This window comes from Aquarana catesbeiana, linkage group LG04, assembly GCF_042186555.1.
Source record: "Aquarana catesbeiana isolate 2022-GZ linkage group LG04, ASM4218655v1, whole genome shotgun sequence".
Taxonomy (NCBI): domain Eukaryota; kingdom Metazoa; phylum Chordata; class Amphibia; order Anura; family Ranidae; genus Aquarana; species Aquarana catesbeiana.
This window is the reverse complement of record NC_133327.1, coordinates 403,350,784-403,370,684: the sequence shown is the minus strand read 5'-3', so window position 1 is coordinate 403,370,684 and position 19,901 is coordinate 403,350,784. Positions and strand designations below refer to the sequence as shown.

The 19,901-nt window shown below is 41.9% G+C and overlaps 1 protein-coding gene across 1 annotated transcript in view; it reads left to right on the top strand.

The window, feature by feature from the left end:
- The window catches only part of THEMIS (thymocyte selection associated), a 140,624-nt gene that overhangs the window by 50,679 nt on the left and 70,044 nt on the right, over positions 1-19,901 (top strand). The window contains exon 3 of the mRNA XM_073627227.1: positions 13,172-13,630. Within this exon, the coding sequence (XP_073483328.1) occupies positions 13,172-13,630 (459 nt within the window). The remainder of the gene's footprint in view (positions 1-13,171; positions 13,631-19,901) is intronic.

Genomic DNA, 19,901 nt, shown 5'->3' with positions numbered 1-19,901 from the left:
GGGTACGTTGTTAACTTTCACAAATGCAGTTGGTTGATTATATAATATTTTAATCCATTTTAGCATAGTAGGCACTATACCCAATACTCCCAGCGTTTTGAACATGAACCCCCGGTCTACTCTGTCGAATGCCTTCTTGGCATCTATCGACAGAAGTAGACCTGGGGATCCCTTTGATCTTATGGCCTCTGTAATGAGAAGAGACCGCACCCCGTTATCTCGGCCCTCTCTCCCTGGGATAAATCCCACCTGGTCCGCATGGACCAGTTTGGACATTAATCCCTTGAGCCTGAGCTACAATAACTTCGCATATAATTTAGTATCAGCGTTTAAAAGCGCGACTGGCCTAAAGCTTGAGCACATGGTGCGGTCTTTCCCCTCCTTAGGAATCAGCGTCACTGAAGCTGTTAACGCCTCTCTACACATTTCACCCTGTTTCCCAAAGCCGTTCCAGACCTTACAGAGCCTCAGAAGCAATGAATCTTTAAATTTTTTGTAAAAGCTGGAATTGAAACCGTCCGGTCCCGGGCTCTTGCCTGGAGGAGACGATCTCAGAGCCAAGCCTACTTCTTCTACCGTTATCGGTCTTTCTAGCTCCTTTGTGTCGTCTACTGACAATTTGGGAAGGCCTGCCTCCTCTAAGAAGTTTTTCGCCTTCTCCTCCATCTCTTGCCTATACTGTTCCCTCTGGCCTACCGAATAGAGGGTTCTGAAGTATTGTCTGAATTATTCGCCTATCTCCTTAGAAGTGTACCTCAAATCACCATTTTTATTTTTTATCTTTTCAATAAAGTTTTCTTCTTTTTTTTCCTCACAGTTGCTGCCAAGTTTTTCCCAACCTTATTTCCCCTCTGGTATCTTTCTTTTAGGAACTTATTCCTGACCTTATATGCTTTCTTTTCCAGTAAATCCCTTAACTCCTCTCTTTTAATTACTAGTTGATGTAATAGGGGCCTATTATTACCTGAAGAGGCTTTATGAGATTGTTCAAGTTGGTGAATAATTGCAATCAAGCTTTCTTTCTTTTTGGTTCTCTCTCGCTTTTCCCACACTCCTATAGATATGAGTACTCCCCTTATATAGGCTTTAAAGGCCTTCCATATTACCGCTCCCGGGGTCTCTTCGTTAACGTTATTTAGAAAAAACGCATCTATTTCCTGATGGATTTTCTCGACTATCCTATCCTCCTCAAGAAGTTTTTCATTTAACCGCCAAGAATACGGCACCCGCTGGAGCCCCTTTAACATTACCTTCATCGAGACGGGTGCATGATCTGACAGAGTCATAATCTCTATCTTCGACTCTTTAATAGAGCCCAATAAGCTATGGTCGACCAACATGTAGTCCAGCCTTGAATAGGTCCCATGCACTGCCGAGAAAAAAGAATAATCCCTCTCCTTTGGGTGATGCACCCTCCAAACGTCCATCAGTTGACAATCATGCAACTTTTTCCCGAGGCTCAGCAACGACTTTTTACTTGCCTCTCTAGTTCTAGACGACCTATCCAAGGCTGGATCAAGACAGAGATTAAAATCGCCTGCCAGGATCACTTCCCCCTCCCTGAATTCCATCAGCCTACTCAGGGTATGGGAGAGATAATTTATCGGATCTCTATTCGGGCAGTATACGTTGGCCAATGTATATGTCTTTACCCCCAATTTTACCTTTAAAAATAAAAACAGCCCCTCCGGGTCCACCCTCCTTTCAAGTAATGTAAATTTCATCCGATTTGAGAATCCGATACTCACTCCCTTCGCTCGCTTGATGGGTGAATCACTATAAAACCAACTTGGGTAATGCCTTGAGTCAGGCTTAATGCCCTCCTCTAGCACCAAATGCGTCTCCTGCAAGAAGACTATATCTGCTCCAAAAGACTGCAACTCCTTTAACACTTTCCGCCTTTTCCCAAGGGAGTTTAGCCCTTTAACATTGTAAGACAGCAGGTTAATTTCCGTCATCCCTTCCTTTTAATCTTACTCTTATGTCTAGCCTCTTCGCCTCCCCTTCACCCATTATTTGAAAGAGAGAGGAATTAACAGGAACATAATACAAAATCTGCGGGAAGACCCATCCACCCCCTCCCCCCCTCCTCCCCCTATCCCCCCTCTTCCACCCTCCCACCCCCCATCCACCCCCTCCCACCCTCCCACCCCCCATCCACCCCCTCCCCCACTCCTCCCCGAATCCCCCCTCTCCCTCCCTCCCTCCCCCCATGTCAATACCTGACTACGGGGATGCCGCGTCCCTAATTTCACCATTTTCGCTTACGCCCCCACGTGCCATGGGGTGAGACTCTCACAGCGGGCCATGGTGTTCCACCTCCCACCCCTGAATTGGGGGCGGGAGGAGGAGGGTTGCACAGAACACTATCACATCCCATCTTCCCCCCCTTATCCACACCCCCCCATGACCCCCCCCCTTGCCTCTACATAATTTTCCATTAAGAAAGCACTCCGCCAGACAAAATAGGTACTGCAATATTTAGATCTCTACAGAAGTCTTGTAAGTCATCAACCTGGCTCAGTCTGAAGTTTCTCTCCTCTTTTGTCACTTTCAATGCAAATGAGTACCCCCAGCTATACTTTAAGTTGGCCCCCCTCAACACATCCAACAGGGGTCTCAGTTGGCGTCTCCTTGAAAGCGGTTTGGCTGATAGATCCAGATATATTTGGATTTCTCCGTTGTTGTACTTTACAGGTTGTGCCCCTCTTAATTTACTCCAAATCTTTGCCTTGTCCTCATATTGGTGGAACCTTACGATGATCTCTGGGTGCTTCCTCCCTAACACCTGGGGGTTTTCTTATCCTGTGGACACGATCCAATTTAAGTTCATCCTCCACATTTCTCCCTAATAGAGGGTTAAAAAGTTCTCTCATCATAAGGGACAAGTCCTCCCCTCTCTGTTCTGGGATAGCCCTTATCCTCAGGTTTTGCCTTCTATTTTGATTTTCCTGTTCCTCTAATTTCTAGAGCATCTCCCGCTGGTCTGACTGTAATTTTTTAAGTTGATTTTTTAAAGCTATAATCTCAGCAGCGTGTTGTTCAGATAACTCTTCCGCTACTTCCACTCGTCTCAAGAGATGTCCCATATCTGTCCTTACATTTTGGATCTCTTCCTTTATAACGGTCTCTAGTTTAGTAAACATATCTTGCATCTCGGTTTTTGTTGGGGGTGCATCCGCGTCTACATCTAAGCTTTGACCACAGTCTGCGCCTAGGGTCATCTCTCCTCTGGGGGTTCCCCCTCGGGCTCCTTTGTGTTTAGAGAGATCTTTCTTTTTATCTTTCATGTTTTGCTGCCTATCTTCCACAACTGGGCTTTTAAGTTACACTTCTTTTAAAAATTTTTGAATGGAGCTTGAATTAAGGCTATCTCTAGGCTTTTTTTGTTCGTTTGTTTTACATGACCGACCTTTCATGATCTTCGCCCCTCCCCCACCAGGACCGTTGCCCTGCTTGCTTGTACAGTCCCCTGTAAATTTATACGTTCTTCTATGCACTTCTCCAGGCTAAAAAAAAAACACCTTATCGCCCAGGCTGAAATAATTAACCAGTCCTGCTATGCCAACAACAAGTGTTCAGTGAAACTACATTTAAGCATCCACTCGAAGGGTGTGGGATTGTATTTCAACAGCAGCAGGTCTTACCTCGATCCTCCAGACTCGTAAAGGGCGGGGGGGGCGGCAGCAGACAGGGTCAGGGAGCCGGGAACCGATGCCGATATAGAGGCGGGCTGAGCGCACTTTTCGTGACACCGTCTCCCAGTTCGGCTTCCTGGCTTTCTGTACAGCTCCGTGCCGCTCCTCCCGCTGTGTCTCGGCGGCGCTTTCAAAAGGACCGGCGTGCGCTCTCACCTCTCGCCGTCCCTGCCGCTCTCGTCTTCTGCTCCTCCATGCTGCTCCACCACCACCCCGCCATCAGGCCCCTCCTCCAGGACTGGCACATCACATCTCCTCACACCTGTCTGCGTACGCTGCTCATGTACTGTACATTGCTTTGGGAAATCCCAGGTTGTCATATTTTATACCATGCTTTGTGACCTGTGATGTATAAAGAAAATGTGATTTTTGTACTTACCTGTAAAATCAATTTCTTGGAGTACATCGCAGGACACAGAGGTTCCGCCCCTCTTTCTGGGGTTCATTGCGTGCTACAAAACCATAGTTGCTATAGTAGAAGGGGTTATATTATGAGGGACTTCCTGTCTGTTTTTTCTGCCAGTGTCCATTCACCAGTAGGTGGGCATAATCCCGGTAGTCGTGATTTATAGCCTGCTCTGTGTACTATGATATACTCCAAGATAAGTATTTTATAGGTAAGTACAAAAATCCATTTTCCTTCCAGCACTGCGAATATTTAATAGGTGTGTTGAATAAAGACACAAGAAATTACATTGTAAAATTGTGTGTTATCAGCTTAAGCACATTTGAGCTTAAGCACACAAGACACAGCTTAACCTAACATGAACTCAGTATCATAAGTGTTGACCAGTCTCAAATAAAACCCTTGAAGGACTTAAATATTGGGACACTCTTCCACACAACCCTAGGCTGGGATTGTGGGGGGCTGCAGACAGGGGGCTTTAAACAAGTGGGTACAAGGTGCTTTGTGGTTGGTATTAGGCTGAGCCCAACATGCCCCAAAGGCAGCCAGCTATGTTGAGTGCATGTGGCCTTGTATGGTTCAGGAGGGGGCTGGGCGATCGCTCTTCTCGCCCTTTCCTAGCTGGCCCTGTTGTATGCTTTGAAAAAGGATGTGGTTTGGACTGGTGAAGGCAGCTCACAGCCATTTGCGAATGGAGTGGAGTGTGGAGTTCCCCTTTAAAAGCAAAAGCTAGCCCATGAAAATCCAAGGGGTTAGAGGGGGGAGACAAGAGCATTGGAGAATGAAGTGTGGAGTTCCCCTTTAAAAGCAAAAGTTAGCCCATGGAAATCCAAGGGGTCAGAGGGGGAGACAAGAACATTGGAGAATGGAGTGTGGAGTTCCCCTTTAAAAGCAAAAGCTAGCCCAAGGAAATCATATGCATTAGAGGTGGAAGGTTAAATGCCCTTTATGGAGGAGCTAGAGGAGCGAGAATCTTTTTACATAATTTTAACAAGGTGCATGTCACATGTTGTCAACGTAACATGCTAACGTGACCTGTGTGCAAATCTCCTTAAAAAAATACATTAAAGGTGAACCAGCGTAAAAAAAAAAAAAAAAAAAATTGACAAGTTTAGAGGTACGCCAGTTCAACCCACGCAATTGCATGTATGTTGCTTACATTTGCTAAGATTTTGGCCGCGCAGTGAACAAATGCATTTCAATAAGCACAAGAGCCACTTGCGCATGCGCACTGCTTACATTGATCTTGCGCAGTTCTAAACGTACTTGCAGGCTTTCTCTGAAAAAGTTACTTTCTCTGTCTATTTTGGACATATTTGTTACTGTACTTGGGCAGTTGTTACTAAACTTCCTCACATCACCCCACATCACCCCATAATATTGGCACCTCCATCTTCTGTTAATATTGAATTGAAGATGCCGTGTCCCTAGTGGCACACAGATTGCATTCTCCCATGTGCCGAGATAGCTATGGTAAATGGGGGATTTGCGCTCTGTTCCAGGCGCACAGTTTCATAAATATAAAAATGTGCCTTGTGCCGGCTTTCGTAAATTGGCCCCAATTTCTAGATGGGATATTGAAGCAGACACCAACCAGTGTATCCCTGGAAATACACAGTCTGTTTATCCAGCTGCCAGAAACCATACTTTTTGCATAGTGTCAGCTCCATGCATTGTCCAAACACTGAGAACTGAGAAACTGAGTTGTACACAATGAATAATTAACAAAAATTTTACTTTCTGTGAATTTCTCTGCAGGATAAAAGGAATATTCTGAAGAGAGGTCAATTCAGGGTGAAGTGATTTTGTTTCACTATTCCAACTATGAACAATTTTATAATAAAGCAAAACAGTTCTACTGGGTATCATTGGAATCAAGAAAATAATAATTATAAACTAGTTATATAATTGTTTAAGTGCTTTTCATTTTTTCTTATGTGTATACTACAGTGGGTATAGAAAAGAACCACCCCCTTTAAAATAATCACATTTTGTTGCTTTGCAGACTGAAATGAAGACAGATACAGTTTTTGTTTTATCCAGCTGTATTTACTCAGTGCAACTTATAACATCCAAGTGAAAGATATAGCACCAACTTGTCAGAAAAAGGATTGGAAAAAGGATCACCCCCTTATGTCAGTATTGTGTTGTACCACCTTTTGCTTTAATTACAGCCTTTAGTCCGTTGGGATATGTCTCTACTAACTTTGCACATCTAGACTTTGCAATATTTGTCCACTCTTCTTTGCAGAACTGCTCCAATTCAGTTAAATTCGATGGTGACTGTTTGTGGAATGCAGTCTTCAAGTCATTCCATAGATTTTCTGGGCTCTGATTAGGCCATGTAAGGACATTCATCCTTTTCTCCTTCAACCACTGTGTGGTCATTTTTGCTGTGTGCTTTGGGTCATTGTCATGTTTGAAGGTAAACTTTCTTCCCATTGACAACTTTCTGGCAGAGGGCAGCAGATTTTCCTCAAGATTTTGATGGTATTTTGCCCCATCCATTTTTTCTTCTATCCTGATAAGTGCTCCAGTCCCTGCTGCAGAGCCACACCCACATAATAGGATATTACCACCTCCATGCTTTACTGTAGGAATGGTGGTATTTGGATGGTGAGCTGTATTGGATTTCCGCCAGACATATCATTTGGTGTTGAGGCCAAATAATGCAATCTTAGTCTCATCTGACCATATCACCTTTTTCCATGTGACCTCAGAATCTTCAAGGTGCATTTTGGCTAAGCCGTGACTGCATGTGGCCTTTCTTGAAGAGTGACTTTTTTCTTGCAACCCTCCCATACGAGCCACATTTGTGGGGAAAGTTGTGATATTGTTGAAACATGCACACAATGACCACTCTCTCATAAATTCCTGCAACTGCTTCAGAGTTGATGTAGGCCTCTTGGTAGCCTCTCTTACCAGTGTCCTTCTGGCTCTTTCATCCAGTTTGGAGCAATGTCCCGATCCAGGGAGTGTCTGTTGTTGAAACAATTATCTTTCACTTCTTCATAATAGACTTCACTGTGCTTCTAGGCATTGGTAAAGCCTTTGAATTTTTTTTGTATCCATCTTCTGTCCACAACTTCATCCCAGAGATCTTTTGACAATGCCTTGCCATCCAAGATTGTTTGCTTCAGTTGCACTACCAGGGACTAAAATGCTGAAAGATCTTTTCATGCTGAGCTAATCAAAATGAGCACAGCTGATCACAGGTTAAAAGTGAAATGGCTTTGTGTGCCATTGAGAAGGTGATTAGCTACACCTGATTGTGTTTACAAGTCATTTTTAGGAGGGGGGTGATCCTTTTTCCAACTCAGTGAGTCTGTTTTTTATTTAACTTTTTTTTAAATGTTGGTGTTATATTTTTCACTTGGATGTTATAAGTTGCACTGAATAAATACAGCTGGATAAAACAAAAAAGGGGGTTGATTATTCTTTATACCCACTGTACACAACACCATACTAGATAAAGGACACTCATGATAAGAATAAGATTTATAATATATATATATATATATATATATATATATATATATATACAGTATATATTATTGTAATATATTAAAAATCACGTTTGATTTTGTAATATGGATGATTCAGAAGTGAGATGGAAAATTATGATGTGATAATTATCCAAATGTCGTTTGGTGATTAATAATTACTACATAAAATTGATATACGAGTAATCATGCATCTTTGGCAAATATCCCATGATTGAAATGAAGGTACATTACAAATTAAGAATTTTAATTAAGAAAAATTAAGTTATATTATCTCCCCAAGAACCCCCATCCACACTGTGATGAGGAGAATATATCTAGATTTAACCCAGGTAAAACATAATGTCTCAGGGTCAATTTGAAAAAATACTGTTTTGTCTTCAGAAGTACTAAAATAGGATTTCCTAGTCTTAGAGCGTCATCTGGTGGGAAGGTACAGCCAACACCTAAAGAAACATCTGGTGGGCAGGTACAGCCAACACCTAAAGAAACATTAGGTTAATCAATAGAAGTGCCTTCCAATCAGATGTGGGTAAATATCCTGAACTACCCCAACTAACCTTCTAGGCTAGTCCTTAGATTTAAATAAGGGAATTTTGTAAATAAAAAGGGAAGTTCGGAGAGGTAGTGGGGGGGGGGGGGTCATCACTTTTCAGAGACACTATCCTGATGGATTACACTCTGTGTTTATGTCTTGCAATAAATCAGACATATATAGCGGGTAAAATAAGTATTGAACACGTCACCATTTTTTTTAGGTAAATATATTTCTAAAGGTGCTATTGACATTAAATGTCCAACACATGTCTGTAACAACCCATGCAATCCATACATACAAAAAAAACAAAACAAATAAGTTCAGAAAGTTATGTGTAATAAAATGGAATGACACAGGGAAAAGGTATTGAACACATGAAGAAAGGGAGTTGCAAAAAGGCATGGAAAGCTAAGACACCAGCTGAAATCTATCAGTAATTGTCAGTGCAAATTAATATCAGCTGGTTCAGTCTCAACTGATGGCCTTTAAAAAGGTGTCTCATTACCAAGGTGTTACACAAGAAACATCTCATGATGGGTAAAAGCAAAGAGCTCTCTCAAGACCTTTGCAACCTTATTGTTGCAAAACATGCTGATGGCATTGGTTACAGAAGGATTTCTAAACTTCTGAATGTTCCAGTGAACACTGTTGGGGCCATAATCCAGAAGTGGAAAGAATATAATTTCACCATAAACTGGCCATGACCAGGTGCTCCTCACAAGATTTCTGACAGAGGAGTGAAAAGAATTATCAGAAGAGTTGTCCAAGAGCCAAGGAACACTTGTGGAGAGCTTCAGAAAGACCTGGAATTAGCAGGTACAATTGTCTCAAAGAAAACAATAAGTAATGCACTCAAACACCATGGCATGTATATACGCTCACTACGCAAGACTCAATTGCTGAAGAAAAAGCATGTTGAAGCTTGTTTAAAGTTTCCTGCACAACATTTAGACAAGCCTGTGAAATATTTTTTGGATACCATAATACACACTATGTTTGGAGATCAAAAGGTTTATTACCCCAAAAACACCATACCAACAGTGAAGTTTGGAGGTGGGAGCATCATGGTATGGGGCTGTGTTTCAGCATGCAGTACTGACAAACTTCATATCATTGAAGGGAGGATGAATGGATAAATGTACCAAGACATTCTTGATAAAAATCTGCTGCCGTCTACCAGGATGATGAAGATGAAATGGGGGTGGACATTTCAGGAAGAAAATGATCCCAAACACAGAGCCAAGGAAGCTCAAAATTGGTTTTAAAGAAAGAAAATAAAGCTGCTAGAATGGCCCAGCCAATCACCTGAATTGAATCCAATAGAAAGTCTATGGAAAGAACTAAAGATCAGAGTTCATAGAAGAGGCCAACAGAACCTTCAAGACTTGATGACTGTGTAGAAGAATAAGACAAAATCACACCTGAGCAATGCATGTGACTAGTTTCCAGTGTTGCCAACCCCCTGAAGTGAAATTTACTGACAGGATGCCAAAATTTACAAACTGCACCAATTTCCTGAAATTTACTGACAAAGCCATATTTTTTACTGGCACTGCAAAAAAAAAGTAACTACATTTGCTGTTTCCAGTGCTAAAATGTGCAAATATCAACATTTAAACTATAAACCTGTAGCTAGTGCTATTGGCAATGTGTTTAAGTTAAACAAAAGTAAAAAAAAAAAAACATTTCTCCATTTACACAAAGTTTAGATTAATATAACCCAGCCAGGCCAGCACAGTTCCCCATATATCAGATTGTGCAGGATCCCCCCTTACAGTGCAAGGGAACTTTGACATAAAGGGGAATGCTGCAGATCATGGTCTAAGGGTGAACTCTGAAGTAAAGGGACATACATCAGAGTCCAGTGCATTCCCCTTTACGTCAGAGTTACCACTTACATCAGGGTCTGCAGCATTGCCCTTTGCATCAGAGTTCCTCTTTACATCAGGGTCCGTCGCAGTGTTCCCCCTTGCACTGTAAGGGGGAATCCTGCACACTCTGACGTAAAGGGGGATGCCGAGAACTCTGATGTGGGGGGGCTCTGGTGACCAGAGACCATCTTCTGCAAAGTGAATACACTAAGGTAAGGGGGGTTACTGATATAAGGGGGGGACCTTTATATCAGTACCCCCTTACATTATTGTATTCACTCCCCCCTTACATCGGTGACCTCAGACTGGCCTGGTGGCACTGTCACTGACCACCTCTCAGGTGTACCGTTTAGGGCTCAGTCAGACGGCTCCAGGTTGGTGGCTCTTGTTTTATCCCATAGTCGCCTCTCCACAGTCCACACACATCTGACTCCTCCCATAATCCATATCCTGACGGCGCTCTGACTGTTGATTCCTCTCCAGACTCCCCCTCAGAGACTGCAGACATGATAAAAGATGAGATGGTCAGCGATTGCAGACATGATACAGGAGGCAGTCAGAGGCTGCAGACAGGATACAGGAGGCAGTCAGAGGCTGCAGAAAGGGTACAGGAGGCAGTCAGAGGCTGCAGACAGGATACAGAAGATGGTTAGAGGCTGCGGACAGGATACAGGAGATGGTTAGAGGCTGCGGACAGGATACAGGAGATGGTTAGATGCTGCGGACAGGATACAGGAGGTGGTCAGAGGCTGCAGACAGGATACAGGAGGCAGTCAGAGGCTGCAGACAGGATACAGAAGATGGTTAGAGGCTGCAGACAGGATACAGAAGATGGTTAGAGGCTGCAGATAGGATACAGGAGATGGTTAGAGGCTGTGGACAGGATACAGGAGGCGGTCAGAGGCTGCGGACAGGATAAAGGAGATGGTAAAGGCTGCGTACAGGATACAGAAGGTGGTCAGAGGCTGTGAACATGATACAGGAGATAGCAGAGAGACAGAGATTGTATATAATGATTTTGTACAATCTCACCACTGCAATTTTTGTCTGGAAACTGCTGCCTGTGCCTTCTGTGGCAGCCAGTCAAGCAATGGATGGATGTTGCAGGCCAGGGGCTTGATGGTGGGATTCAGTTAAATTTGGCTTGTATGCATGCACAGCTGCATGCCACTTACTCACCAGGCAGCTACAGCCAGGGCAGGGTGTGCTTAGTGCTGGCCAGTGGCACTGGTCAGGGCCTTATGTGTACATCCAGGGGGTTGGCCCGGCCGGGTCCATGCTGTCCATCTCTCGTTGTGCTGCTGGTGCCACCGCCAGTCCTCCGGCTCCATTGCACTGTCCACTCTGAGCCCGAGGCTCCTCCATCAGCCCGCTCGGCTCCTGGCATTTTAGGCGGCGGCGGCTTGCAGGATGACATTATCAGTGGGCGTGGGGGTGAGCCAGGCAGTGCAGGCTCAGGATCAGATTGTCTCAGGGATTTCCGGAGCTGAGCATATGCAGTTCTCACTTGAGCCTGTCGCAGCCATTTTTACTTGCACTGTTCGGCTCCTATGGGCATTTACAGGCACCAGAAAAAGTGCCCTGATTTTAGTGGCTGCTCGTAAATCTACAAGCGGTTGGCAACACTGCTAGTTTCTCTATACAGGAAGCATCCTGAAGATGTCATTACCAACAAAGGATTTAGTACAAAGTATTAAATAAATTTCAGTTAGCGTGTTCTATACATTTTCTCTGTGTCATTCCATTGTATTACACATAACTTAAAGTGGTGGGCCAGCTGAAAAAAAAAAAAAAAGTTTAAAAGTCAGCAGCTACAAACACTGTAGCTGCTGACTTTTAATAAGCACACTTACCTGACCCTGGTGCCCATGATGTCGGCCGCCCGAGGCCGACCCGTCCTTCAGCTCTCGGGTCCCAGCGCCGCCATTCGAACTAAGAGAAACAGGCAGTGGAGCCTCGCAGCTTCCTACTGCTCATGCGCAAGTCGCGCAGCGCTTTGTGAATGGGGCGTGCTGTGTTGTGGGACTCACAGTTCCCAGAACGCAGCACGCCCCATTCCCCAGAAGACAACGTGAGGAGGAGAAAACTGAAGATCACCGCGGTGTAGGAAGTGGCAGATTAGGACGATCTGCCTAGCAACAGCCATTTCTGGTAAGTTAAAAAATGTTTTTTTTCCAGAATTTTAGGAACATTGTGTTGTAATTTTTAATTTTTTTTTAGGGTGGCCCTCCACTTTAATTTCTGAACTTATTTGTTTTGGTTTCTTTTTATGTATGGATTGCATGGGTTGATACTTTCATGTCAATAGCACCTTTAGAAATATATTAACCTAGAAAAATAGTGACGTGTTCAATACTTACTTTACCCGCTGTATATGTGATTGTTAGTGACTTGACGGTGAATAAATTATTATTTATTTTACTATTACATAGTCCATACTTTCAGTGATAATTGTATTGTGCTAAAAGAAATCTCTACACAAAGTTAATCAGAAAGGAATCAAGCCAGTGTAGTTATATCTATTAATTTATCTAATGTTAATTAGCATGCCAGAAGGCTGGAGGCACTGTCGTATATCGATTCATTAAATAATCAATATCGCTGTCTTGATTAATCATTTAAACTTCCTGACAGTTTATTGTGACCTAGATGGGGATAAGATCACATTTTATGGCAAATTACTGCATAAAACCTGTTAATATACTTTTTCTTGCCACTGTGTATACTTTTGTGGGTCAAACTGGCCCAGATAATGTGGCAAAAGTGTTGTAGCTTTGTAAATTGAGCATAGTGCCACTTAAACTACCAACACCTGAAAGCCCTTGACTAACTTGAGAATAGAGGTGAATAAACTGATTTTACTGGGCTACTAGTGTACATGGAAAAAACTTATATCTGTACAGAATTATGGATTTATTAATGTTTTTTTATAAATAACCACAGATACCTTTATTTTCCTGGATTGTCAGTTATATAAAGCAGACAGCATAAGGTTAAGTTTTTTCTACAAACATGCATATTATGTTGCAGGTTCAATTAGCCAATCTGGTATTGATTAGGTAATATTATGTCCTAGTAAACTGCAAGCTATTCAGTTTTGGTGAATTTAAATTTCTCTGTGTGGGCAGTTTAACTGTTTTATGTTTTTTTAATAGGCATATTTAAAGTTGTTGCTGACAAGGACCCTTATCACTCAGTTGAAGAGATTGTACAGACACTACATATTGGACCCACACAATTTGCTCATCCTTGCTTGTATAGCAGTTCAGTCCTACACGTCGGTGACCTCGCCATAGAAAAAGGCACAAATATCATGTTCCACTCTGTAGATAAAGTAAATGGAGTCATGTCAGCTAAGTGTAAAGTTCTACTGGAAGGAACACTTTACTCTTTTTCTTTACCTTTTTCCTGCACTGGAGAGTTCTTTGAGTGCCAAGACGAAAGGATATACACACTCAAAGAGATTTTAGACTGGAAAATTCAAAATAACAGAGCAAGAACTGTCATCCTTCAAGATATTATGGAGATAGGAAACAGCAAACAAATTTACCATGCTTTCATCAATAGAATGATGCTTCTGAGCCCAGTTTATGAGATACAGGCCCAAATGCAATGTAAGTACAGTTTAAAAATAAAGAAAGGATTAGTTGGGAATATGAAAAGGGCACAAAAAAATAAATCAACATACTACTCAATTCTACAAAGGAGATATAACTAGAAAATGATAAGCAATAGTTAGAAAAGGACCAACAAAAGTGTTACACAGAAAATCAGGGAGTAAGGTTCATAAGGTAAGCCACACATAGCAGTATTGTACATCCATTCATTCCTGCATCTGTGTATTCATTTACAATGTCTTGTTGCATTCAATGCATACACTATATTACCAAAAGTATTGGGACACCTGCCTTTACACGCACATGAACTTTAATGTCATTCCAGTCTTAGTCCGTAGGGTTCAATATTGAGCTGGCCCACCCTTTGCAGGTATAACAGCGTTAACTCTTCTGGGAAGGCTGTCCACAAGGTTTAGGAGTGTGTCTATGAGAATGTTTGACCATTCTTCCATAAGCGCATTTGTGAGGTCAGGCACTGATGTGGATGAGAGGTCAGCACTCTGTGCAGGCCAGTCAAGTTCCTCCACTCCAAACTTGCTCATCCATGTCTTTATGGACCTTGCTTTGTGCACTGGTCCAAATTATTTGGTAGAGGGGGATTATGGTGTGGGGTTATCTTTGAGAGGTTTGGTTTGGCCCCTTAGTTCCAGTGAAGGGAACTCTTAAGGCTTCAGCATAACAAGATTTTTTGGACAATTTCAACTTTGTGGGAGCAGTTTGGGGATGGCCCCTTCCTGTTCCACCAGTGCACAAAGCAAGGTCCTGACCTCAACCCAATAGAACACCTTTCGGATGAATTAGAGTGGAGACTGCAAGCCAGACTGCAAGCCAGGCCTTCTCATCCAACATCAGTGCCTGACCTCACAAATGCACTTCTGGAAGAATGATCAAACATTCCCATAGACACACTCCTAAATCTTGTGGACAGCCTTCCCAGAAGAGTTGAAGCTGTTATAGCTGCAAAGGGTGGGCCAACTCAATATTGAACCCTATAGACTAAGATTGGGATATCATTAAAGTTCATGTGCGTGTAAAGACAGATAACCCAATACTTTTGGTAAAATAGTGTATTTCATTTTCAAAATGCTTCTGATTCAAGGCAATTATGACCACCAAGTGTAACTAACAAATGATACTCATTTTAGTAAAATCATCTAACATGCCATTTTCTGCTTGCAGTCCCTCTAGTGATTGGCAATTAAAGGTTCAGAAAGTTGATGACCTCTTAAAGATATAGATATGAAAGGTCAATGTCTGCACTGACAGTTAAAGCGGTAGTAAACCGCTGGGTGTTTTTTTTTTGTTTTTTTTTAAACCTGAAAAGCAATGTCATAACGTGCTAGCATGCATCGCATATTAGCACATTATGTGAAACTTACCTGAAAACAAAGCCTTCCAGCAGCACAATGTCACCGCTGAAGGCGCTTCCATATTCACCCAATCTTCCTTCCGCGTTCGCAGACTCCAGCTGTGTGAGTGGCCGAAGCTGTGATGACATCACCCCAGTGCATGCGCACAGGAGCCTCCGTTTATGACACAGGACTCTAAAGGAACAGCACGGGTATACGGTTCCTTCAGAGCTCATGCGCAGGTGGCGTTACTGGCTGCATGTACAGTAAATATCTCCTAAACAGTGCACGTTTAGCAGGTATTTACAGTACCTATAGGTAAGCCTTATTATAGGCTTACCTATAGGTAAAATTAATGCATGGAAGTTTACTCCCACCATAAAGTGTATGTAAACCCCAATGTATTTTTTAAGTAGTATTTTGTGAATCTATTGCAATGTTTTTTACCAGGATACCTTGCTGGTAACAACAAAATTTAGAACATTCTAATTTGGCTTTTACTCATTTACTTTAAAAAGGTTCTAAAGGTAAAATTTTTTTTTAGCTTAATGCATTCTCCGCATTAAGGTAAAAAAAAAAAACTTTCAATAGCAGCTCTCCTCAACCTCTTTTAAACACTTACCTGAGTCCTCTCTCAGTCCAGTACTGTGCCATCTGCAGTAGCTCTTCTCCCCTCTTCCTGTATTTACAGGAGGCTCTGATGACAGCAGGCTCCTGCTGCTGTAAATCATATCCTGTGAGGAGGGATTGGGGGCAGGGTCTATGGACACACACAGCCCGTTTCAGGAGCATGCCCACACGAGTGCTCCCACAGCAGCCATCTTGCGGTGGGAGCACTCGGAAAAGAGGATGCACAGAGAGTGGAGGCAAGGAACCCCAGAAAAGGGGGTAAGGGACCTCTCTGTGCCAAACCATTGCACAGGTGAAGGCAAGCATAACATCTTATTTATTTTAGGAAAAAAATAAGGTTTACAACCACTTTATATTAAGAAATGATTTCATAATTTTTTTAATAATATTTAATTATGTAGAATGTGTTACATTAACCAAACTTGTGTTTAAAAAAAATGTCAAAAACAAAAATATAACCGTTGAAGGTCTTGAAAAAAGTGCTAAAGGAAATAGGTTCATTGGAAGCCCTCCAAGTGCTTCATGCCATATAAGTTTTTTTAAAACACGTTTGTAAGACTGTGAGAGTGAAAAGTTTTTTTGGTAAGACATTTACACTTGTTCAGTAGAAATGTATCTCAACAACTGACTCTTTGGTTTGCCTTAAAGCCTAGCTCCAGCAAATGTTTTTTTTTTGTTTAGTTTGAAATAGAGTGGGGAAGGATTAAAACATCTGCCAGTTTTAAAATGTCACTTCCATTCCTGCTTTGTCTGATGCCCATCATCTGAACATGTAAAATCTCCTTCATATGAACACAGACAAGACTAAAATCCTGATAAGTGTTCTAAACATTCGCCAGTCTACTAGAACATTTGTTTTTACTGCTACCTATGTCCCCATTGGGGGAATTCTACTCACTTCCTGTTCTATCTGACATCAATCAAATAGGAAGTGGGAAGGTTTTCCCTCACTTACTGTTCTGGCTGATGCTTGTCAAGCAGATGGGATGTGAGGAGAAATCTACCAAACAATTACACAGATAAACCAAGTGTGCACTGCACCCTAGTAATCCTGAAAATACCACACTTCCTCCTCTTGGGTGGCTGTGTCCCTCCTCTACTGTATCTAATAAAGGGACTCATGGTTGTCACCCTAGGCTATTCTCCTGGTATGGACTACAAACATGTCTGTATCTCTTCGTTACATGGGTGGGCAGGGCAATTGGTAGTTTACATTAGATCCCCAGGGAGGAAGGATATACCTTAGTTCAGGTCACAGGAAGTGACAAGGACATTGCATTTCTGGCCAGATCAACAGGTACTTTCTGTATTTGCCTAAAATGTTCTTAACTTGGAAAAAAAAATAGTGCAGACACAACATCTAAGGACTGTGAGCTGCAATATAGTAATTTTTATACTTGGGTTTACATATCCCTTAAAGGATCCCCCCTCTTCATATAATGAAAATAATCAATCACAATACATTGTAAATGTAACCATTTATTTTTTTAGATTATATAAAGCATCTAGTCTTTCCAAATAATTAATCTAAGAACCAAGGAGTCTTACACAATCCAGTTTGTTAAAATGAACATAATTGCTTGTACAGCATGACATATTCTATATCCATTTCCGTAACTATGATTTAGAATCTCCAATTGACAACAGAATTTATCCAGGTTCCTACAGTATATCACTTCTACTAAGGCAAAAATATAGATAAAGACATTTAATAAAATGCAGACAAGTCCAAATAATAGGTGGATAAGAGTTTGAACATTGTATTTAGGATAATTTTGTTTTATGGATGAATAAGTGTGAAGTACTATTTGGAAGAACAATCTGATTTAAGAGTTCCTCCTTAAGTCGATGTCATTTACACAGACTAAACAAAGGTTTATATTCAACTATATCTTATTTGCATTCACACACTTTATTTGCATATACCCAATACATGCACATTACATGCAATGTTAATTTTATACTGTGTAGCACACCCTCTTAAGAGTGGCTAGATTTGATTGCAGGGTCCTTTTACCTTTTGCTGGTGGTGAAACCCCGAATTGTAACCAGAACACGCCATCTTAAATAAAATATTTTTGTATTATTGGCTGACACTCTGGGAGAGAACAGGTGACTAGATAACCCAATGTTGACATACATGAACAGTAATAGTGGTAAATACATACAGCAGTCACATATAATGTATCTTAGGAACTGATTGCCATGTAAATGGTAAAGCAGATGTTAACTACAACTAACTAATGTCCACAGGCCATGTTGGGGCCCAATGGAGCTCATAATAAACAAATATTTACCTTAGTAATCCATGGGTATAATGTGGGTTCCTGAAAGTGCAGAGAAGTATATGATGGTTTGGGAGACTTTAGGCCAGAGACCTAGCTGTGATTTTCCCTAACTGTATCTGTTCTTAAAGGTTTTTTTCAACACTTGTCCCCTTAATGTTTTAGCTAAAATGGTGTCCACCTTGCTGATGGTGTATAGGTGAAGTTGGTTAAATCAGCTTACTACTCTATAAAGCTGCAATAAGGCCCTTGAACACTGGAGATAAAATAGTCTGCTTTAGGGCCACAAGTGTAGATTAACCTTTGCTGGTAGAGAGGCTGCCAGCCACATGCACCACAGACCATTCCATGCACACAGACAACACCGGCTCAGTGTAGGAAAAGCCTTTCTCTGAATTATTTTTGCAGAAATTAGAACAGGAGAGGACTTCAGGGGTTAAGGATTCTCTAAACAATATCAGTAATTAAGAGGCAGACAAACTTCTTAGCACAAATCCTATAGCAATGGGCACACATGAAAGTCCCAAACTCAGGTCTTACTCACAATATCCCAGGAGCTGTCTGCCACCCAGCTTCCTCATGACACTCTTCAGTGAGGGAGACAAAAATATCCTTCTCCAGACCAAAACCCCTAAATCAACACCCTCCAGCAGATCACTTTAGCTAAATATTCATAAATCAGTGGATGATCCTCCTACTCTATGTTCTGGAAACTGCCTCCAAAAACAGACAGGAACAATCAACCACTGACCTTAGGGAAACTCTGACCATACCAAAAAAAAACCCAGATCATTTCTCCAGAGAACAGTAAAGCCAAAAACTTTATCAAATTAAAAACTATATTTAGTCTAACTTTTGGCAGGGCACTACAAGCACTTTTAGATCAGGCCTGTGCTGGGTTTGCTTACCTGCCCCCTTCCTACATCTTTTTTCTGTCATCTTACACCCCTAGGCCACCTCCACCCCAGACTGCTGCCTCCCTTGCAGCAGAAATTGCTGGTAGGGAGTGGGTAAGCAAACCCTACAAAGTTCCAATTCTGCCAGCGCAACTGCACTAATAAGCCTGTTCCTAGTACTGCCCTGATCTGACAGCAGCCTCTGGAGATCCAGGGTATGGTTTAAATACCTTCAGACATGTTCATCATCATCATCATCATGTATGAATGGGTTTGAAGGTAAACAAAACCATTCACATGAATGTAGAATGTGGTGTATTACGCTGTTTTCTTTTTTTCGTTAAACAAACTTTATTGAAATGTTTGACACAGACAATTCATTAGGTTCTATTGGCCACAGCACAGTGCAAAGCAGTAGATTGCCTCTCACTATTGTCTATAAAAAGTAGTGCATGTAGTACTTTTTTCAGTGCACACCACCTGCAACAACAATGCTGTGGTGTAAACTGGCCAGGTAGGAAACAAGGCATTTTGCCTTGTCTTGCGATGGGACTGTGCTGAAATAGCTGCCCAATGCACCCCTACTGCACCTGGTGTGAATCTACCCTCACAACTTGTTGCATATTTTTGTTGTATTTTATTATTTAGGTAATTTTAAACAAAAAGAAAATAGCAACTTTTAAATCATCAGGGGGGGGGGGGGTAGGGGGCAATTTGAGATGTTTGCTCTTGGTGCTGGATGACCTTGTCAATGTTCACAGTTCTGACTATCAAGAGTGCAGATAAAAGAGATACCAGCGCTTCCCCAGCATGAGATAGACACACACCCAATCACAGACAATCAGCAGCTTGGCTCTCTCTGGACACATCGCACCTGCATTTTCAGAAAATGACTGCTGTCCTTTCCTACTCCTTGCTGCTTCTCCCTTCTCTGTCTCTCAGTACTTCTGAAAGCAAGTTAGGCAGACCCCACCCTCCCACTTAAACCTTTAAAGAAGCTAAGTTGTTGTGAGTCTACAAACTCAGCCACCAAGTTTAAAAGGGATGTTTATCTCGCTATTGGTAGCAACAATTGTTATTTGTGGAAAATCAATAAATACAATTTGAT